Raw genomic sequence first — 23,543 nt, 5'->3', positions numbered from 1 at the left:
CTTCTTGTGCTTTCAGACCAAAGAACTACAGACTCTTCACAACCTGCTCAAACTCTTGGTACAGGACCTCACCACACGTGTAAAGAAGGTTTCCGTCTCATTTCTACTCTGAAGCTCACCTTCTCCTGCTCAAACTGCTGATAAATGTTTCTGCTGCTCTAAAGTCTGGTCTCCAGAACTTCCTGAAAACTCTCAAAGTCTCTTCTGCTGCAGGTTGCTTTGTAGAACTGTTGCAGAAAACCTCACTAAACCACATGGAGGGGCCTCAAGATAGTCGTCCAAATCAAACCATACAAAAACCAAACTAGCACAACCCAAACACTAAAGTCTCCTGCAGCCTACCAGAGAACCTCTGAGAACAGAGAATCAGGACAGGAACTCTTACCTTCTGGACAAGAATACAGAATGTGTCTGACCAGAAACCTCTGAAGACTCACTACAGCCAAGATAAAGACACAACTCAGCTGCTCCAAATCCACTAATCACTGCCCACATTAGCACCATGTGCTAACTGTGGCTAAAGAACCACATTTACCAAGACAACTATCCAGTACAAAGCCCTAAAACATACCAAGAAACACATGAAAGATGATTTTACTGCTGGAAGCTGCAAGCCAACGCCTAAAGAACAAACTAAAGCAATGGAGCCAAACCCAGTTCACTGGTGAAGAGAAACAGAGGAAATGTTTGTCTGCAGCTAAATAAAGCAGGAAGACACTGAGCTGCTCAGGTGTTCCTGATAACACCAAGCAGCCACCTGGACAGCCAATAGGAACACAGCTTACTGGAAGTCCAGAGGGCTGGCTTAGTGAAGGAAATTTAGTTTAAAGTTGAAGCAGAAAGTTAACAAAGAAAGTTGAAAACCACCTTCTGATACCTGAAATCTCTGAGTTTTCACACAAAGAACACCTGAACATGTCAAACTGGTTCCATAGTAGAACCATCATTGTAAAAACGTCATAGTATGGTGTGTTGCTCAAAAAACATTAGGACCCGGCTGTCAGGGGACAAACATGTAAGAAACATGAGAACAGAGAGAACCCAACCAGTAGGTCACAGTTTATCATCCCCCAGTCATCTCCTGAAGTCCATATGGTGAGAGACATCAGTATCTGGTTGTTCATTTACCAGAGGATGCTTATAATCATGCTGATGTGGTCTGTACTCTACAGTATTTTAGTGACTCAATAAATGCCTAAGTTGTTTTCTTTAAAATGCTTTTTAGTTTTTAATAAACATTTAATAGCCTATATGTAATCAATAAATGGCCTTTGCCTATCTTAAGAAAAATTCACTCAGAACTCTGATATGTTAACAGTACTAAATAAATCAATAAATACATGCATACACACAAAAATAAGTTAATACATTAACTGTGTTAAGATAAGATTTAGATTTTAAAAAAGTTGTTTATGTTTTTGCAGAATCCAGTATTGCTCACTGGTTGGTCATTACATTTTGTTAGTTTGATTTCACTGTTTAAAATGATGCCACCTCTTTTCAGACAGAACCTGTGATAATAAAACTATACAAAATTTTTAGTTCCGTGTTAATAAAGCACTTAAAGCTTTAAGTATGGCTAAATGCTTTTTTCAAAATTAAATATATCACTCCTTAGGTGGTAGTGGCCTCAAGTTCAGTAAAGTTGGAAAGATATTCACAGATTCGGACTTCCAGCATCAATAACTCATTAGATATAGGTTGTCAAAACATAAACGGTGCCTCTTTCCCATTGTTGCAAGGCAGACAATGTGCTACAAGCCCAGTTTTATCAGAAGTAGCTGTCTTTCAAGCTACAGGAATAACATTGGTGTCTATGGAGTGAACAGGGTCCGTCCGCAATTTGCAAAACCGCTGCAACAGTAAAGAGAGACAAATATTCAATAACTTCACTCTTATACATTGTAGTGTCACTAAAATCACTGCCGCCTTCAACTGGCTCCTGTTGACAAAGTGTTTTAACAGAAATGTAAATGCTGTAATTTGATTCTTTTAATGAACCATGTAACTTGAATGGATGTGATGCTGGTGTGACCACAGTGCACACGTCTGATGTTGCTCACAGTGGTCCAAGGGACGCTCAGGGAGTTTGTGTGTTTGCTCAGACTCAGGAAAAATTAGAGGGAACATTGCTGATGAGTGTGAAATAACAAAAACAAGGGACTTTTTTTTTTTTTAAGTGATATAATTGTTTAACCATCAAAGATTCACCCATTTCACGTTCATCAAAAGACTCTGCACTCATTCCTAATAAAACATACAATTCATTGATAAAATATCTGCAAAAATACTTTTCATTATTTTACACACGAGCACCTACTTTGACAATAAGAAACATTTAAGACACCCCCTAAAAAGAACAACAATTAACTCATCCAAAATCTCACTATGTTACCAGACTTCTTACATTTATCAAATGCGTGTCCTCTATTGGATTTACACTCGTCTAGTGTTGCATAGATCACAGAAATTACAAGGGGCAAGATTACGTTGAAGAGACATGGGGACATAAATCTAGCTATACAGCAGTAAAAATATCACAATCTACAATGCTGGAAAAAAAATATAGATAAAAACAGTGTTGAAAACATGCTGACCTCACCGAATCTGGTGTATAAACATGTACTGACCATTTTAACCCTCCTGTTGTCCTGCGGGTCAAAATTGACCCGTTTTAAAGTTTGAAAATGTGGAGAAAAAAATCTATTTTCACAGTGAATCTTCTGATGTCCACATTTTCAACATTTTTGGGAAATCACTGAACATTTTTTGGTGGAATAAAAGAAATGTTAAAAAATGTTTCTTTAAGAACATTCACAAAAAATTTTATGTGAATGTTCTTAAAGAAAATATTACAGGTTTTACAGATATATATATAATCACTTATTTTTAGGATTTTTTTAAACATTTTTAGAAAACATTTACAATAATTTTCTTGCCAAATTTGGGGGATTTTTTAAAAATAAAACATTTTAATTATTGGAATTTTCTTCCTGAAGGTTTTGCAAATTTCCCAAAATTTGGGGAATTTTTTTGCTGAATTTTGGGATTTTTTACAGACAAGGAAACGATACTTTTGGTGCCTGTAAATGAGGACAGTATTAGGGTTAATTCAGTACAATTTGACAAATATTTCCCTCATTCCACAGCAAAAGCCCTTTTGAAATCCAATACAGGGCACATAAACTACTGTGCCCTGCATTTTAGAATTATTTGGGTTATCATCAAACACTTAAAATGACATAAAACTTCAGCGCTGCAAAGACAACAACTCATTTAAAACTGCCAACAGTCTAATAGCTTCAAAAACTGCAGTAGTGTTCGGGGTACAAAGGTGCAGCTAGTGCTTTGCAGTACTAAATGCAAGTATTTTTCTTTGGAAGTGTTCAAGTATTTATCACATTAGTGTACCAGAAACAAAACCTAATTACCCGTATAAATGTAATTTTGCGCCAAGCACCAAAATCATTCTGACCTTTTTGGCTCACGGATAATCAGTAACTGTAAATTCTCACATACAAAATGAACAGGATGTTACTACAGCGCCTGAAGTATTTTTCTTGTTCCATGTTAATGCTGTAACTAGTCTCTGTAGTGTGACTAATCCCATAATGCAACCATGTAAGACAGACTAGCAAGATCAAATCAGACAGGGCACATTTCCTCTTGTGTCTATCCTATGTAGTGTTTCTTTAACACTAATTATCAGTGATTGTCAACTTTACTTTTCGTCTTCCTGAATGTCCTGATGCAAGCTTACTCAAAATGGGATTTGTCTGGTTCCTCCTCTGGCTCATCCTCATCGTGCTCGTGGTCACACTGGTGAGCAACAGACTCATCTAGAGGCTCTGCAGATTCCTCCACTGAACCCTGAGCTTCCTCGACAACTTGAGAAGGAGAATCTTGTGCGGTTGACTCATCGGTAGCTGAGGTTGGATGTGGGATGAGATCAACAGGAGATGGGCAGCGAAGGTCTTCTGCTGGCTCAGAAAGCTCAGCTGGAGGGTCGAGAGACTCTACAGGAAGAGACGTGTCACCCGGAGGTGGACTTTGGCTATTGCTGGGTTCAAGGTGGAATCTGTGTAGGTCTGAGGACTCAGTGATCAGGTCAGATGGTTCAGCTGGTGCGACACCTGAATCAAACAGAGTCTCAGTGGAAGCCAGAGTGTGGTCCATGACTGCCAGGGAGCTCGGCTCTTGTGGCTCAGTCTGGTTCTCAGCTGATGATGAGAGCAGAACGCTGTCCTCCAGCTCCTCTGCACAACAGGACATCGGATATAGTCAGGAATAACATTAGATGTGGTTGAGGGAACTGCATTAACACACAACTTTCCCCTTCAATTTATTTTCTTTTGCCAGAACAATCAACCCGTTCACATTTCTCAGGTATCAAATATTATTATTTTGTCAGAACCAATGCCATCTCAGAGACACAGACAGAGTGTACTTTGACATCTATACTACCTGTGTCGATACTGGACACCAATAGACAAAGTTTTTCTTCATAAGGAGGTGGTTGGGTGCAGGTGATGAAAGTCGTAGGACTTTCACCCTTATGCTGAGGTTTACTTCCTGTTGTTCCTGTTGCTACCCTGGACACTGCTCTGAACTGCTGCTTTGTCCACTTACCAACACCAGATATTTCACTGTCCTTCTCCTCATGCATGGCCAGTGAAGTGTTGGTCATGTCGATGGAAGACATGGACAGTTCCAGCCTGTCCACCAAATCTGCAGGATCAGGGCTCATCGCTGCTACTTCAGAATCAGAAAACCCTGAAAAAAAACAGCACCACACACAGAAAGATAACATTTTAATGAACAGAGTGACATGCTGAGGTGACCACAGTCAGATCCTCTTCAAGGACTGGACACATTATGTGAACTGACCGGGGTCCATGACTCTCCGGATGGGTGGAGGTAGAGCGGCCTCCTCGAGGGTGACCTGCTCCAGGTCCAACAAATCTTCACTTTGGCTTGAAGCTGCCATCAGAGGTGTCTGGAAACACACAGGTAAGATAAAGGCTTAACATTGGACAGCTACACCTTCTCAAAAGGGAAAATTTGCTGCAATTTACAGTTTTCTTTCTCATTCATGTGTCACCAACATTATTTGATAGGATCAGCAAAGTCAAACAGGAATGATAGCAGAAAGAGCAGTGGAGTTTAATGTATTAAAGGTACGGCCGGCCAGGAATCGAATCAGAGACTCAAAGCTTGACAACATTTGAGCCCATCTGATATGCCCTATTATCATTCGGCTAATGGATGGCCCCAACAGTTTAAAAAAAAACATATTTTTTTTTTTAGACTTTTTACCTCAAGTGTTAGGACAAAAGCGACGATGTGAAGAGGTTACAATTCTGACATTTTTAGAATAAAAGATTACAAAGTTAAATACAAATTATCAATAGTTAATTCAGTAAATATTAATTGCAACATCAGCTGTGTTTCTTTGTGACTGTCAATCATTTTAAGTGAACCTTTGAAATGCCACAAAAATGAAAGAAACAGAATTATGAATTAGACTTGTAACTACAAACTGCTTTGAAGTGAATGAGAAACTAGGCTGCATAAAGTCAACAGAAGGTGGTGGTTTAGGCTGCATTGCTGCAATAAACTGTGTAGAAGAATCCAAAAACAAAACCAGTTGTTTGCCAACATCTAAAAATTTTGAAGAAGTGGAAACAAACTAAATGTTGGCTCCCTATGACGGAAGAGTGGAGAATTCAGGAGTTGTTTTCAATTGGGAAAGCTGTAGATATTCTTTCATGCCAGCTGGTGTTGGACATGTTTCATGCTGTCTGCGGATGACGACAACAAAAGAAGCAGAAACAGCTGATCAGTCACATTAGTTAAATGTCTGCTGTGTCAGAACTTATTCAGAATGCATGTTTCCATCTCCCATTATGAACATTAACTCTTCAAAAAGTCAAAAACCACCTTAAGCAAGTGTAAAAACATCTGTGCAAAACTAAGGATGGCAATGTCATTTCTGTTACCTTTGTCTGCTGTGATACTTCAAAATGTGCATAAAATACATGATACAGGAACACAGCTACTAATGGAAACATTTACCTCTGTGTATCCATGTGTAGGCAGCTCTGGAGGAGAGGGTTTCTCCTCAGGAACTGGGCTGGGAGGCTTCACTGTCGATACTTCAGGATTTGCAGGGATTCGGTGCAGGTAGCCGTAACCAATGCCGCAACCCAAACTAAGAGCAAACATTTCAGTTGGTTTAATTCAGTTGTAAGACCACCGATTGACCATTTGCACATTATACAACATCAATTAATGCTGTACAACTTGTAACAGTCCAGTGAGGTTTTTGTCTACCCTTAGTGGATTTCACAGTAAGCACATTCATTTGAAATAAAAGAAGCTATCTGCATGTACCTTTCTCTTTATGTAGCAACTAATCCAAGCCAAAACACTGGCATTATTTGTCTAATAGTAAAATGTTAACATCAGTGTAAGAAGAATGTTACAGATGCAAAGTACAGAACAGTAAGGGACAAATATGAACCTACTAGAGGTAAAAATGCATTGGTATGAACAGTTAAGTCGTCATAAATTCCTGTGTTTCTATTGTCGCGTACCTGCCCTCTCCCCCCCACGCTCCGTTGGGTGTCACCACCACCTCCCTGCACACATCTGTTTGTGTGTTGTACACCAGCAGCTTTAGGGGTTTCCCTTCATGAGCTTCAATCAGCGAGAAGAAGTCTTCAGACTGGAAATCAAAAACTTTAAATTAGCTACACATCTTTTGAAGATCGGTGCAACTTTTAAATGTTTGTTTCCTCATGTGTCAGTAAGACAAAAAACATGATCAAACATTTAGCACACAATAGGGAATGAATATAATGTATGCAGGGATGCATGAAAAAATTTGTCTTACATCTTGCAGCACCTGGTCTGCTCCAACAATGTAGTCACAATGAGGCTGAAGCCCTGCCAAAGCAGCAGGTGAACTGGGTTCCACATCCTGCAAATAAAACATGAAGCTGTAATGTGTTCATGGGTCTACAGGCTAATAATAGGCACAAGCCAATCCTTTTTCATTGTATTTTGACGATGCAACTCACCAGGACGTGCCAAACGTTCTCATTGGCTCCTTGGTAGCTGCAGAAGCGAACACTGGCCCCCAGCAGACCCTGACCTCCCCACATGTTGCTGGGCACCACCTCCAGCTCACGAACTGATGTGGTCTTAGTGCTGTACACTTCCATCTTCACCACTTTCTCCATGTTGGCTTTCAGGATCTCCTTCAACAGGTCATTTTCCTCATTCTGGCAAACAGTAACGAAATCAGTGAAGAAATTTAAAATGTAGAAACAAAGCATTTGTTACCTTTCTGCTTTCATATTCCTTTATAGTGTTGAAGAAATTTCACTCTTAGTCCTTCAAAGCTTGCTGTAGTGGGGTGTTTATTGGTATTCAGGCATACGGTGGGCTAACCAACACAGAGCATGAGTCTGTGAAGGTAAGCCAACCCAGAGCATTTTCAGAGTCCACATTTTATAGGGATGGTCAGAGAGTGGATCAGAGGGTAGAGAGGGGGCCGCATGTAAATACAAGGATGAACAGTGGTTCATTTGCATATGGTTGCTAATCAGTAACTGATGGTAATACAACAAAGAACAAAAGGCAACTGAATAAAGAAATCTGACAGACAACAAAAGGTAAAGAGGGAGGTCTGACGGCCAGTAACATATAAAAGATAAAAGAATTCTGGATAACCGTGGGAAATGGAATGAAGGGGTGACACTAGAAGGCATCTGTAGAAAAAGGTGTGCTATTTTCTTCATCAACACTTTACATACAACCAATCCTTTTTCTCTGACTACCAATAAACTTACGAGTCTTTTGTAGTCAAGAGACAGAATGAAGTCAAAGAAGGGCTGCAGTCCAGCATTTTCTGCAGGGGAATTTGGCTGCACCTATTAAAAACCAACACAAGAAACATGATGTTACTTATGATGCCATTAAAACATTATATCGAAAGTAAAACAACGGCCAGTACATCTGTAGAGGATCTCAACAATAACCTCCTACACTTACTATCTAAATATAATTGTTAATAGTTTAGTCTCCAGGGGCTCCATAACTGCAAATTAATAGTTCTGACCAACAAATAGCACAAAATTCAAAGCAGAGAAAAGCAGCAAAATCTAAAAAGCTTGAACCACTAATGTCTCCTTGATCTCTCGTGATCGATTAATCAGGTATTTGATCATTTCATCACCACCTTACTTTAATCAACCATGCTATATTTTGCTACTGCATGACATGGTTGAAGTAAAATGACTCATCAGCGTGTAGTCAGGCTTCATCTCTTTTAACCTGCCCTCCTGCTGAAAATAATTGCATCTAAATATTACCTACAGTTTCATGTTAAGAGCTATAGAAGCTTAGTGGACTCGGCCCTGGCGCAACAATTTTATTTGAGCTATAATTCAAGCGTATTTCTGCAGATTTAAGAAGATAAACTAATTCTCCAGTTGCATAACACTGTCCACTTCAGACAGCAGGTCCTCAGTGCCACCTCATCAGGTTTTACCGGTGGGTCTGCAGTGACTACTGAGCTAGCTGTCTGTTAGCATTCACTAACAGCCCATGATAAGCTGCTGAACACGCTGTTCCACTTTCAAAACAAGGCGATTCATTTCAGAAGTCTTACCCCGTGAACATGATACCCATACGTCCCTCCCTCGGATGCTTCTGAGCTCTGAGATAAACCCATTTCTGTCCAGAACTCTTAAATATTATTGTTATCAAAAAAAATATCGACTCAGAATTATCACGGTTGACACATCGCGGCCATCTTGTTTGGAGCCCTAAACAATCGAGCATCGCTGATGTCGAACAGAGACGCCGGCTATACACTGAGCATGCGCACACCTCATTGTTAATGTCTGCAGTTTTTATTCATTGTTAATATTTTTTAGAATATCTAACATCTATAAAAGTTGCAAATATTTTTGAATTGACCATATTTTAATATTTATTTTATTATTATTTTAAATCATCAAAATTAAATCAACAAGCTGGGTCAATATAATTGAGGGACTTTTGAAGTCCATGGGATATATCTTGCATGCATTTTTATTAAAAGTTAAAAAAAAAAAAAAGTTTTTTATGTTCATTATTTACATGTCGTTACAAATTCCATAATTATCCATCATGGAAACAGTCACTTATTAATAAAAAAAATGACTGGATATCACTAAAATGTCAACTAAATAACTGTCCGAATTTAATACTAACCACCTTCTAATTAGCTAAACAATAATAAAATGAGCTTATATAAAAATTGTTTTGATTGTGTTCTTTTTATCAAGTTGAGATAATCATGACAGATATTTCTTTTCTGGCAATATACCAAATTTTATATGGAAAATAACAAATTGTATCTGTGTCTGAGAACTCACTTTCAACTAAGTCACCCATTACAAAAACACCTCTCAAGGAAGTATGTTAATTCCAGATCACATGACCTGCTCCACATGATGTCATTTCCTCCTGAAGAAAAGACTGGCAAGACTCCAAGGCTTTCTGAGTTATTTATTATAAAGTAGTGTGGATTCAACAGGTTGACTACAATATCTTTATAAATAACTTTCAATTTCATTTTACTCAATTGTATATATAATATTTAGAAGAATCTTTCTGTAAAAATGCTATGTGGTGTTTGGTTATAGGTGAACATGTTGATTTTAGGCCTGAAAACAGCAAAAAATGTCAACTATGATACCTGTCAACTATGTTACAAAAAGTCCCGAAATTATATATTGACCCAGCTAGTGAGGCTCCTCGACTAACATGACAACTATGGTGAAAATCTGTTTTTTATTTTGACATCCTTACAAAGAAAAGGATAATATATCAATAACAACTGCATTTCACTTGTGTGAGCTAGCTCGAGGTTCTTGCTATTAAACAGACTAACTGTGATGCATTAATTGGACACTTCATACAGTTGTCATTAATAATGTGATTGAGTACATTTGTGCTATTTACATAATGTAGAATAAAACTGCCTGTTTCACCATAATATTGGATTTTTGCCTTTACCCCCCCCCACCCCCCCACCCAATTGCAGAGAACATGAAGTCTCTCCTATCATGCAATTTACATATTGTTATATCTTATGGTTGCAATGAACAATTACTTCCATTGTCAATTAATCTTTTGATTAATTTCTCAATTAATCTATTCGTTGTTTGTGAAAAATGGCTTTCGGTGTTTCCCAAAGCCCAAAATTACCACCTCAAGTGTTTTATTATGACCAAAATTCAAAGATGTTCAGTTTACTGTCATAGAAGAATAAAGAATCCAGAAAATGTTAAAATTTAAGAAGCTGAATCAGAATGTTTTCACTTTATTTAAAATGTTCTGAAAGTCATTATTCACTTTATCAAAATAGTTGGCAATTAATTTATTGTTGACAACTAATTGGTTAATCCTTGTAGCTCTATTATACAGTTCTTATTGTGATGGCTCACTTGCAGATACATAAACTATAAAGCTTTTCAGATCTACATATTAACTGGGAAAAACAAGAAAACTACTCAAACGTACCAGTAGAATGCACCATATTGTTATGTAACATTTTCAAACAAAGTTGTAAAGTTTTAGCCTGGGAGGCATTGTCAGCCTGTCAATGCACATTTTGGGCCTATATTTAATTGTAAAGCTTTTATTGGCTGATAGCGACGACATGTCAATGCAATGCATCCCGACATAGTACCAAGTAGGATACTGGAGACTGAAATAAATCAGAATAATCATTTCTTTACCATTGCTCCCACTTCTTTCTGTCTGCTCAGTGTCTGTTCTCTGCACTTCCTGACAATCAATATTTAGTATGAAGTTACCACACAACAAACAAATATGAAACCAGTGACTAAATAAATAAAAATGTTTTATTTTATCCCTCCAACACAGAAATATTCTAAACATATTGTTAAGCACATAAAGGATAATCCACCGCAAACCTGGCAGTCTTTAAAAGTCCTTCATGAGTGGATTAATCTGCTTACATGTTGTTAGCATGTAGTTCCAGCAGCATACGGGTGTTTTTGTTGATATTTTTGGACAATGTGCTCTTGAAATGGTAACTCTGCATTGCTCCTCCCTTTCTTGACTTTGGGTAAGATGACATTTAAAAATAATTCACACTCTGCATAAGAATCAAATATTGTGGGTGGTCATGATAAAAAAGAAATTAAATATCATGTCAGAGATCATTGTTTAGGTTTAGTAAACAAAAAACAAGACATATATTAATTACTCAAGTGTGGTTTCTTTTAAAACAAAGGCAAATAATTTTTAGGTAATAGAAAAAATATCCAGCTAAGTAAAAATATGTTATCAATCATTCTTTGTACATTGAATTATTATTACAAATACATAAAAGCAGTGCTCTTACATTGTTTTCTCTCATACAGCTTCTTTTAACAGCAAAAGAATTCCTTAAATCAGCTACAAAAGCTGGATATCTGCTCTGTGCTCGGGTCGGTCAGGCCGATCAGAGACTCCAGGAGGTGGGTGCTCGACTCGTACTGCGGCAAACTGACAGAACTGCACAGCTGCAGGTGGCGGAAACTGTCCGGGTGCCTGTGTGCTTTGAAGGAGCTGTGCAGTGGTCCAGAGGGGTAGTCGCTGTCAAAGAACTCCAGGTCGGATTCAGAGGAGAGACTCAGGTCCATGTACCCTCCTAAGGAATAGTCCACAGTGGGGGAGGGGGTGTTGGGGAAACCCTCAAGAGAGCCATCTTCAAAGAAATCTCTGGCTTGGTTTGCATTTTCATCCAGATAATCTGTGACTGAAGTCCGGCTGATATTGTCTGTGAGTGCTGGTCGAGGTCCCACGCTATCAGTAGTTGTGCTGTGAACTGCAGAGCTGCTGCTGTGCTGCATCAGTGGTTCTATGTGCCTCAGTTGGCTGCATGAAGAAGAGTAGTTATTATTTTCACAGAGACTAAGAGCACGGTTCAGCCCTCCATCAACGTCAGGAAGATTCGGACTCCTGTCGAGGTTTCCTCCAGACTCAGAGTCAGAAGAGGAGCAGGAGGATTCAGTCATGTCGCTGCTGCAGCTGTTCTCCTCCACGACCAAACGCTCTGGGATGAAATGGAACAAAGGAGTGGTGGGCATGGTGACAGGAAGCCTGTCTTCCTCCAAACTAAACCCAAATGGACACCTCTTGTCCTGTTCACTCTGCTCCAGGTGCATCTCATCCTGGTCCTCATACTCCTGGAGCTCCTCTGGAAGTCCAGTCTGCTCCTCTGGGCTGAGCGCTTCATCCTGGATTCGCCTCTCCAGATTGAGTCTCATGACCGTGTGGATGTAATGTGTCTGAACACGCCTGGAGTCGAACTCAATGCGTCCCTGAGTGTTTCCACAGCTGTCCTTAGTGCAGCCACACGGGAAGTTGGAGCGGTCCACCTGCATGTCCAAGAGAGTATACAGAGAAAGTGAGAATTTTGTGCCATTTCTGGTTGATAAATAAAAAGATAGTCGACAAAATACCAGTGAATTTTCACCAGTTCCACCAAACAGGCTGCCTGTTACAGCAGTGTACATGAAAATGGTAATACAGGGGGTCCTCGGTTTACGACGTCATCGACCTACAGTGTTTCATTGTTACGTCGTAACTGGTTATGTGGAACTAGTTGACGAGCGGAGCGGACGAATATGCAGTCTTCGGTTGGCGTCTCCATGGAAGTGAAATTAGATGTAATAAAACGCTGGGAACAGGGCGAAACACCGACAAACATCAGTCAAGTTGTAAAAACAGCGCAACATTTTGTAGTGACCCTCTGTGATGAATGAGTGAAACTTTATCTGGTCCTCTGGTCATTTATTGAACTTTTACACAGCCTAAATAATAATAATAACTACAAAAAATCCTAAAAGTTAGCTCCAGAATTAGCCACCGTTCCCAGCTCTCTCTCGTTCAACACACACACCAGCACGGCATGAAGCAACACACACACACACTACTGCTGACTCTCAGCCAATCAGAGGTGAGCTAACTAAACATGGCACATTCACTGACATTAGGTAAATCCCGAACAGAACAACAAACATTGAAACCTCAAAATCAACAACATCTGTCCATTACAATATTCTGTTATCTTCTTGTAAAATGACTCATTCATGCATGAAAGTTGTTGGTATTCATGACTTTTCCCAAGAACTGATCATAACGTGATGCACATAACGGCTTTGTTTACATTTTTGCTGGAGTTCCGACTTACGGCGAAAATCGACTTACTTCACACTGTAGGAACGAACCCCGACTTAAGTCGAGGACCCCTGTATCCAATTCATGTAGGTGATGCAGAACATACCTTCAATTACAGCATAATCTAATTTTACCTCATTTTTGGCACGCTGAAATAATTAGCTAAAAGTAAATGATAATCGGTGTATTACAGTAAATAAACAGTAGAGTAAAATCTCAAATGTTGGACTAATTTCTACTGTTTCTCACAGTATATACTATCAGATTGCACTCCACTGTGCAAGTGATACATGTAAGATGTGTAGCAACCTCAAACTACAGTTTCACATTCAAATATGTTCAAATTTCAGATGCTAAAAATGAAACATTACATCCACTCACACAATAAGATGCACTAGGGAGACTTATCATGTCCAGATCAGGTTTGTACAACAACTATATTTGCAGTGATGACGTGTTGTACCTGACACTTGATGCCTGCCAGACTACATGCGCAGGTTTCTGGTTCACAGAAGCCTCGACAGTCACATCCACAGGCCTCTCTGGAGAGTCTCAGGTCGTGAAGCTGCCTCTTCTCCTCCTTGTCGATGTGCTTCACCCCTGCCGCCTGCAGAAGAGCTTGTCGCTGTTTGGAGGAGAACGGCTGAAGGAAACCTCGATCGTCCAGCTCAGCGTCACTGATGTGGAAGTCAGGGTCGCTGTCTGGGACTTGATCCACAGTGAGTCTGTCTGCTTGTCGCTGGTCGATGGCTCCGCTGATGATCAACTGGAATCAACACAACAGATACAGTAAGAGAACTGACGCACAGAGAAGGAGTAAAAAGTAGAAAATAAATCACATGTACTTACTTTGTGCTTCAGTGCCTCCAACTTCTCCTCTCTCAGTCTTTGTCTGAGCTTCTCTCTGCGTCTGTGCCGTTGTTCCAGTGCGTGCTCTGCCACCGTGTACCTGTGGAGGGCGCTGTGCCTCCTCACCATGCCCAGCGCTGCACCTCCACGGCTGGGAACACTGGTGAAGCCTTGGCAGTGCTGGAAACTGAAAACAGTCACCTGGTCAAAGCGAACGTTGCTCCGTCCACTCGCAAGCTTTGGCCTCTTGAGGATGGACTGGACTGATTGGAAAAAGAAACACAAAAAAACATATATATAGGTCCAGGTGTAAAGTGAGCACGTGGTGGGTTAAGACTCTAACAGTATATAAAACATAAGCATGTCAGTCAAAGCAGTCCAGTTCTAGACCCATATTTATAAAGACCTATTTAACAATGTGTCCTAAGCTGGTAGGAGTCACTAAGAGATGGTTTTCCGTCAGACAAATCCCATATGTGGAAAGCATTTAAACAAAACTTTTCGCTGATTCAAAGAATTATTTGTATCGACTAAAATGTTTAAATACAGCTACATTCCCCTCACTTAAACAGTAAAAATCGAACATTAGATTCCACTATTTTATTTGTTTCAATATATTTTCATATTTCTGAGATATTTTCATATTGATATGGTTTATTTTTCAAACTTAATTTAGTCACCTAGGTATAGAAATACATCCTAAAGTGTTATTTTCTACCTTTCAAATTGTAGCTAACAGAAAGATTATAATATGTTATGGTAATTTCTTCTTTACACTCCAAAATGTCTGAACCTTCTGAACCCCAAATCTTGCCAGCGGAATTGAAAGGCATGTCGTCTTTAAAGAAGTGCCCGAAATCACACTTTTTTGGCGCAATAAACTATAAAAACACAAAGAATCCTTAGATCTTCGACTTGATGGTTATCTGTGACTTGCTGCTCCATCGGAAAGCGTAACCAAATCAAAGTTCTAAAATCGTCCGACCAAGACGCGTCAAAAAAGTCAGGCTTGAACAGAGCAGATAGGAGTCAAGTATGGAGAAATTTATAAAGTAAGTAGTAAAGTGTCTATAATATGTGACACCACCATCTTTTCCAGAATTGGTGACACCTGTGGGCACTTTGAAATATGTTGTCCATGGTGATATTTTTTGTATTTATGACATTATAAGTGCACCTGAAGATATCTTTGAGTTCTCCCTACTTTTAGCCATGATTGTGCTGTTTCCATGGAGGTGTGGGACTTTCTATTGCAATGAATAAAAATGCAACAAATCACCCCTAGAAACCCTCTGCGGTTTGAAGGGTTAAAACAAAATGTTGACACTCTCCCAGAAGTACTCCTGCATGCTCAAAGTCTGAGTTGAACGCTTCACAAATACACACAATTTGCTATTTTGATGCACAGCAGGAGTATTTTAAGTCCATATTTAACTTTAAGCACAATTCCTAGAAGTAATTCCTGGATGCCTGAAATAAATGCCGGCCTTGACCTCTGCCACAGGCTTTGTAGGTCTCTGAGTGGCCACTAGAGGACACACTGCAGGTGCTTCACTACAGTTGCTAGGGTCAATAGTTGAACATACATGTGGAAAGGAAATACCAAGAAAAGGGGGTCTCCTGCAACAACGGACAGATCAGCAGCACAGGGAGGCAGAGAGAAGTAAACCAGCGTCTGGCTGCTGTCATTTGGAGGTTTAGCAGACTGTAATTAGACCGTTTAGTTTTGAATATCCATCAAATTACTGTTTGGTGTAACAGTTTGACTTCAACAAATTGTCTGACCTTCACAAATAACTGAGGCTGAGCTCTGGTTGCAAAAGTCGGTAAACAACTGCGACCGGCTGACTAAGCTCGTCTCAGCTGCTTTGTTTATCTAAACTCTTCCACAGAGAATCTATTAAGCTCGGTGCTTACAGTGGAGGCCATGTTTGTCCTGCTGACGAGATTACTGTAAAGTTTCTGAAAACATCCTTCTAACTCTCTGTTTGTTTGCACACGAGAATCTAAAACTATGTGTGTCGCGCTCTCTGTCCTCTTTTTTTTCTCGTTCCTGGTCCTTTGGCCGTCCTGGGACCTTTCACTCTCCTCTGGCTGTCAGAACCTCATTCCAGATATTCTGTATCTTTATCCTCTGGGACAATCTGCTTCTCCTCTTGTCTCACTTTCTCTCATGTGCATGTTTTTACTTCCTTTATATACATATATTGCATGCCTGAGTTTGCCTCTTGTATGTTTGTGTAGTTTGTTCTTCTTTCCACGTCTCCTCACCTGGAAGTAGCTCCACATCCTCCAGGATCCACTCATTATTTATTTTTTTACAGCCTATTTAGAATTCTACCAGCCTACTGCATGTGCAATAATTTTTTATTTCTATTGCAGTAATTATACTGCATTAATCAGCATTCATAGTGAAGCAACTGTGACCTCTAGTATTACATTCTTACATTTATCCATAATTTTCCTCTTTTTAGCTGTATTTTACGCATCACAAAGACAATGACAAGGTTTTCTATTCTTTTTTTATCCATACAGTTCAGACTGTGCATCATATTATGTCACAGGAAATGGGATGTGCAGCTTTGTGATATCTAAATAAAGACGTTCACTATAACTTGTTTAAAGAGACCCAGCCATTCAAATTGATGCCACAACTTCCTATTGCCTAGGCAAATGATCTACACAATTGCACAGACATTCAATTCATTCTCTGTGTTTCTATTATCTAGAGCTGGCCTAAGGTTAGCGTTTTCATATCAGTCAGTCATAACTGTGCTGCTGCGGGGCGATAAGAGACACTCCTATAAAACACTGATGGGAAAACGGGCAGATAAGGAAGAGGTTTGCATTATTTGAAAGACGCAGGGGAGAAAAAAACGGTGGTTTGGAGACTTACTGGGCAAACCGGTGGATGAAGGAGGACTGTGAGGTGTGAATTCTTCAGACGAGCTGCCCTCCCCATCCGACTCCCACTCTGAGGAAGCAGGGGAGGAGAGGGAGGACGGAGGAGAGGGGGAGGAGGAGGAGTAGCCGGGATTTTCATCTACCTCTGCAAACTTTCTCTTAAGGATGCCTCTCATTGTGTGGCTGTGGTGGCTGATATACATTCTGCATGAACACAAAAGGAAAGATTTAAATAATTAAGACGCTACAAATGCTCAGATCAAGAACCTAAAAAGGAAAAGCCGTGCATTGTATGATTTAGCCGAAGAGCAGCACTTGTTTCGAAGAGATATTACATGAATCAATAATTAATATATCAGTTCAGTAACAACATGTTCCCACGTCTGTTAAAGACAACAAATGTCTTCTGCACCTTTTGAAAGTGACAGCTGGAGGAATGAGAGTTCTTTACTGTGAAAAGCTGCTTCTCTGCTGGTCGAGCCGGTTTCAGGCCGCAAGTTTGTTTAGGCTAATTATATCTTGATACTGATTATCCAACAAACTGATGTTCCATCAGTGTACGAATATGAACTGAAGCCCTACTTTCATTTACAACCAGCTGAAAACTTGAAAGAGTAAAAAAAAATAGTAAAAAATCAACAGCTCTTCTTTTTTTTCCCCGCAGAGTAATTAACATTCCAGTGATTCCTTGAGTTTTTTGTGAAGAATACGTGGAAACAGACCGTCCAGTGGGTGTAGGCTAAGGGCTGGGGGTGTAGTGGTTCAAGTGGTTGCTATTTCTGGATATGAACATGGAAAATAAATCCCAACATGAATAATTTGAGGGTTACAAACCTTGGCAAGAGTTTACAAAACTCCTGAGGAATGCTGAAAAAGAGTGTGGTGTCAAGTTGTGGTAAAGAACAAGCTGTTAAGCACAGTATGTTCCAGAAGTGGAGTCGGGCAGCTGTAACTTCAGATTTATCGCTTAATTAGAGGAAGTTATGTTTTTATTGAATTGCAAAATATGTAATCAGTTTATTGATTTATTGGCTTGGGCCATCAGTGCTGTAAAACTATAAAATTACACAGCCAATTTTTCTTAAAACTTAAATATTTAGCAACGAAAACCCAAAAATGTTTAGTTTTTGTCACAGATTTTAAGCTAAACCAGCAAATATTCACAGCTGGAGCTGGAGTTGGACAGTTTGTGGGCATTTTTTCTTAAATAAACTCTGATTATTTAATTAAACAGAGTAGTTTTACGATGCACTTGTCTTATCTCCAGTTTAGTTTAGATATTTTATAGGCTGTAATCATGGCAGAAACATGTTTATGTCTGAACTCATTCATTTGCAGTCTGAACTTTGAATAATCACATTATAATTTGTGTTCTTTTCCAACATTCAGAACCTTCTGACCTGAGGATGCTCTAAACAGTGGCCTGTCACAACTATTACATAACTGCCTGATCGCAACAATTTTAGCAGATCACAACCATTTTACATAATCATTCCATTTACCTGTGCACAAACAGATGGATGAAGCTAACAAATACGCCATGTTTCAATCATTATTTCCATGTTGTTTTTCACCACTTGTGCCCCCTTCCTGTTTATCTCAAGGTGATTAACTTCTACCATTTAATGGACTGTTTTTTGATTAACATTTACTGACATTAACATTATGGGTTTAGCTGCAAAATTAAATGCTACAGTACTGTAAATGGAAAAAAGAGTCCAATAACTTGTCAGATATGCAGCAAAAATCCAAGACTAATAGAGTCAGTCAGTCTGTAAACGCCATTATGATCCAGCAACACCTGACTGAACTTTCTGTCGTGTCCCCAGAGAGAGAAGAGGAGGAAACTCTTAACACAAGCCACTGAAACTGTTCAGCATTTGCATGCACCAAGTAAAACATTGACATTTCTTCTTGCCATAAATAAAAAGTAGATGTAAACCACTGAGTAACTCCGTGCACCGACAGGTTGGACTCTGCCACTGCCCTGCGCTAACACACAGTCAATCAGAGTCCACAACACAAGGGGTTTCTGATTGTCTGCGGTAAGCAAATACCTTAAACCAGTGAGGCTGAGTGTGTGTGTGCAGCCAGAGAGAGCAACTTCCTGGATCCATCAGCAAATAGGAGGTGAAACAAGAGACAGCTCAGCTTCTAGTGCTATTACACTGTTTACACAGTTCAGCCCTCTGCCAATCGGGGATATGTAAAAGAATGTCTGCAAAACATCTGCATGCCTGCTCAGTGTTTCCTAAAATAAAAAAAAGAGAGTATTTCTAATTAATACTGCAGTGCACTATTATTATAGCTGCCTCTTGTCCCAATTACATCACATGTATTACATTTAATGTCTGACAGGGTAGAAAGACTTCACTGTACGTCGAGGTATCCGCTGAGACCACATCAATAATTTAAAGGTTCAAAGCAGCAGCAGCAGCAGCTCAGTGCACGTTCACGTGAAGCAGGAGGGGGACTATACTGTATTTAAGAGTAACTAGCAATGCACTTTAAAAATAGGAATGTCATTCAACAGTGTGTATCTGTAATTTGTGGAACACTTTACTGAAACTTTACAGATAGTCCCAGTAGTAAAATCAGAGAGAAAAATTAATAATTTATTTGATGACTGTGAAAAAAATCCCGTAAACAATGTCCAAATCAAAAAAATGTATTTTTTTGATAAATGTCATTTCATTCTTTTACTATGTTTGACTGTAAAATTATAAAATTTTTACTGCCTTGAACTAGCTAAAATATTGCTGCTTTTCCTATACTTGCCATTAATTTAAAACAAATCTGTATATTAAGGATTAAAAAATGGTACTGAATTTTAACTGGTATTTTGCATTTTTTTTCCTGTTTTGTTATATTACAGATAATAAAAAAGTTTTAATTTACAGGTTGACGGTAAAAAAGAAATAAATAAATTGCCAAAACAGTAAATAATGTCCACATAAAAACCAAAAAAAAATGGGTTTTTTTTGAAATTGTGTTTTTACAATGTGTGATCATAAAATTACACTACTAAGTGCATTTAAATCTACAAAAATAACATTTTGCAGATATATGCCATGATTTGAAATTTAAAAAATATATATGTAGTTTAAGGATGTAATAGTAGTAAAAATAAAAAAAAGTGTTTTAGAGATTTTCCCTGTTTGTGGAATTACAGATATCTGATTAATTACAAAAAAAGTTGCCAAAACAGTAAATAATGTCGACACAAAAAAAAATCTGTTTTTTAAAATTGTGTTTTTACAATGTGTGATCACAAAATTATACTATTCTAAGTGTATTTAAATCTGCAAAAATAACATTTTGCAGATAAGTGCCATGATTTGAAATTGTAAAAAAAAAATTTATTTTAAAGATTTTATAATAGTAAAAATAAACAAATAAAAAATATTAACTAGTGGTTTAGAGATAATTGGTATTTTTACAAAAAATAACTTATTCTTTTGCAATGCGAAACAATAAAATTGCATTATCTTTTCTGTTTTTAAGACAGCTAAAAAATATTACATACAGATAATTTTTGCCCATTACAGTATTTTTCAGTGTTTTATTTCTAGCACCCTTGCTGTCACTTTCTGAGAGCTTTTCATGTTTTTGTTTTATAGTGTAGGCAGGACGGTGGGTGTTGTAATTGCAGAAACATAGTAGTTAGGATAAGTTAGTAATAATTTCACTATTGTGTGGGGTCACGCTTTAAATCCCTGCAGGAATGTAACGCGGGTGTCACACCGGCTGTTCATTGGAGGAGTGCGGCACTGCTTTCCTGTTTGCCATAATAACAGTCATTAGGCAGCTGACCTCTTCACCTCTGGCGGAGGGAGACACACACTGACGACGCTTATGTCAGCCACAATGACAACACTGTTCCCCGCTTTCTTTACAGCACAGACACACTTAAACCCGAGCAAACTCCCAAACTGCTGCGTGGAGTCGTTCAAGTTTTCCGAAACTACTTTTAACCTCCGTGTCAGTGCTCATTTCACACGCTAGCGGCTTTTGTAATTAGCCGCATTTCACTGAAATCTACGTAATTCTACATAACGCGATGTGATACACGTAAAAAAAAACAAAAAAAAAAACATAACTGACAGTAACCCAGACAGCGGTTGTTTTAAAGAGTTACTCACCACGAAGTAAAAGGCAGCATAATAGAGACAAAAAAGGGGCTGAATTTGACACGAAGTTACGGGTCTTGTCGTCGCTCCAGCCAGCGGAGCATTGTGTGTCCGCCTGTGTTTATGTGCAGCTACACAGTAGTACCAGTGTGGACATGAGAGGACTGGCTGGGAGCTGCCGAAGACACGCGACGCAGCGGCAAGATAGTTCACCACCCGGAACTGAGCTGTGATACTGCACATGCGCACAACCTCCGCGCTATCTAGCTAATCCTCCGAAAAGTCAGTTTATAAGCTAAAAGTATCACAGCTATGTAGTAGTTAGCTCCGTGAAGCAGCGGCAACGTCTTTATATAAGTGATTCACACGTATATAACGCTTTGACGTCTCTTTTAACCGTTTTAGAGTGCGGTAATTTCATCGCAAAAGGACAAAACAAAAACAAAACAGGCTAGCATAAAAGTGGATTTATTTTCGACTTTTCGCCTGAACTGAAGCATCTCAAGACATTTACGGCGCTCAGGCTTTCAGTTTAATGCCAGTTTAGCCGTTAAATCGGGGCAAAGTGACCAACAAAGCCGTAGGTTCTCTGCAGCGACTGCTCTTGCCTCGCTTCCTTCCTCTCTGGGCTCCCCTGTCTGTCCTGACGCAGACGGTGACACACGCAGAGGCGGGAGACGCTCATGACTCTCACTGCTGCCCACGGATTCATGTCTACTGCCTTCACACCGTTACCAGTGATGTGCTGCTAAATCAATAACCTTTACACCCTCCAGCTGGTGATTATTCAGACGCATTTAAGAACATGTTAGGACACGCGTGCCGTCCTGGAGCATGTAAATTGGGCCTTTTCTATGTTGATTCTAATCAATTAAACAAAGGAATCTTCAAGGCAAACATAGGAAAGGAGTCTCCTTTAGAAGAATACAATTTAAAATCCGTTCTTTCATTAACTCCTTTCAGCCTTCCACACACTGTTTGCTGTTTTCAGATCTCTTGTGAACACCTAGTAAAGGTGACACATGCCTCTTGGAATTCATGTTGTTTTACTGTAATATGACTCCTGTTACAGTGGTGTTTCTTGGTAGTGGTGATTGTACTGAACTCCAGGAAACTTCCCGCCATGCAGAGGGGCTGAAGATGCACAGGATTATGGATGTGGGTGTAAAGCCCCCAGCTGTAAAGAAAAAAAAATCCTCATCCCTGCTTTCATGCTATGTTTCTTCCAAACAGATGTTGTCTTGTGTTAAAGTTTCTCTGGACACATGCTGGGGTTTTGAACTCCCAAAAGTGAGTTTTATTTAAATAGCAAGAAACTAGTGAGTGAGGAAAAAGTAAACTGACTGGATTAACATTCCAATGTCTCTGCTTTTAAAGATAATCACAGGCTACTCTGCGTCCCCGGCTGGGAGGAAAATGAAGCTCAGGGCTCAGGGAGGCAGACAAGCAGAGCGTCAGATTAACAGATGGACAGACAGATGAACGGAAAGACGGACAAGCCGAAAATACTTTGACCCTTTCCACACGTCGGTTTGAAGAGTCAAACAAACAAACAAACAAAAAAAAACAACTAATGCCTAAATATCTGTTTGGTCCAGATTCTGTGGCCAGAGGAGGGACGACTCATCTCGACCTCAGTGGAAGTGTGTTATGGGAATGTGACCCACTTAGGCAGGGATCACTACAGTGCATGCATGTGTGGGGAGAAAAGAGTGGATTCATACAATGAAACAGCACATAAACAGCAAAGATTTATTTTAAAATTTACTGTTACTTTTACAGATGCTCCCTGTTTTGCTAAATTACTATTTAAAAAATATTAATTTACTTGATGACAATAAAAAAACAAAAAACAGGTAATTCTTTGAAATAATGTCCACATAAAAAATCTGTATTTTTCTCAATATTAATTCCTGCTTTTACTACATTAGAATGCAAAACTTACAGTATTTTTACAGCATTTAAATCAGCTAAAATATTGTTATTTTATCAATATTTGCAAATATTTAAAAGAAAAAATACATATATTAGGGGTTAAAAAATGGTAAATAATTTAAAGTAGTATTTTAAACTTTTTACCTGTTTTATTGAATTACAGATATTACCTAGTAAATCACAGAAAAGTTTTAATTTACATGCTGATAGTAAAAAATAAAAAACGAAATAATTTTTAAAAATGTTTTTCAAAAATAATAAGTTGTTTCTGTTTTTTTAAAAAAATGTATGACCATAAAATTACACTCAATATTTTTCAAATCATGATTGTTTTACAGATTATTTGAAAGAAGAATTATGTATAATAAGGATTTAAGAATAGTATGTTATTTTTTTAACTGGTAATGTAAACCTGAAAAATCTGTATTTTTCTTAATGTTAATTCCTGCTTTTACCACATTTGACCGTAAAACCTAC

General features: G+C 38.8%; 2 protein-coding genes across 2 annotated transcripts; both read right to left on the bottom strand.

Annotated features, from left to right (window-relative positions):
- Positions 1-1,977: 1,977 nt before the first annotated feature.
- Positions 1,978-8,842, bottom strand: gorasp1a (golgi reassembly stacking protein 1a). Its single transcript, XM_023295938.3, has 9 exons — positions 8,678-8,842; positions 7,857-7,937; positions 7,083-7,286; positions 6,896-6,982; positions 6,597-6,727; positions 6,076-6,211; positions 4,888-4,996; positions 4,630-4,773; positions 1,978-4,256 (listed from the first exon to the last, which is right to left on the bottom strand). Exons 1-9 carry the CDS (start codon positions 8,738-8,740, stop codon positions 3,757-3,759), a joined length of 1,455 nt encoding a protein of 484 aa, XP_023151706.1. The 5' UTR covers positions 8,741-8,842; the 3' UTR covers positions 1,978-3,756.
- A 2,062-nt stretch (positions 8,843-10,904) lies between these two features.
- On the bottom strand, positions 10,905-21,299 carry LOC111586239 (cysteine/serine-rich nuclear protein 2-like). The gene is made up of 5 exons (XM_023295937.3): positions 21,144-21,299; positions 16,994-17,205; positions 14,098-14,360; positions 13,712-14,014; positions 10,905-12,446 (listed from the first exon to the last, which is right to left on the bottom strand). The coding sequence occupies exons 2-5, from the start codon at positions 17,202-17,204 to the stop codon at positions 11,478-11,480; spliced, it is 1,746 nt and encodes a 581-aa protein (XP_023151705.2). The 5' UTR covers position 17,205; positions 21,144-21,299; the 3' UTR covers positions 10,905-11,477.
- Positions 21,300-23,543: the final 2,244 nt, after the last annotated feature.

The sequence above is a fragment of the Amphiprion ocellaris genome, chromosome 10 (assembly GCF_022539595.1).
Source record: "Amphiprion ocellaris isolate individual 3 ecotype Okinawa chromosome 10, ASM2253959v1, whole genome shotgun sequence".
NCBI lineage: Eukaryota > Metazoa > Chordata > Actinopteri > Pomacentridae > Amphiprion > Amphiprion ocellaris.
The sequence above is the reverse complement of the archived record's forward strand: the minus strand, read 5'-3'. Positions and strand labels throughout refer to the sequence as shown.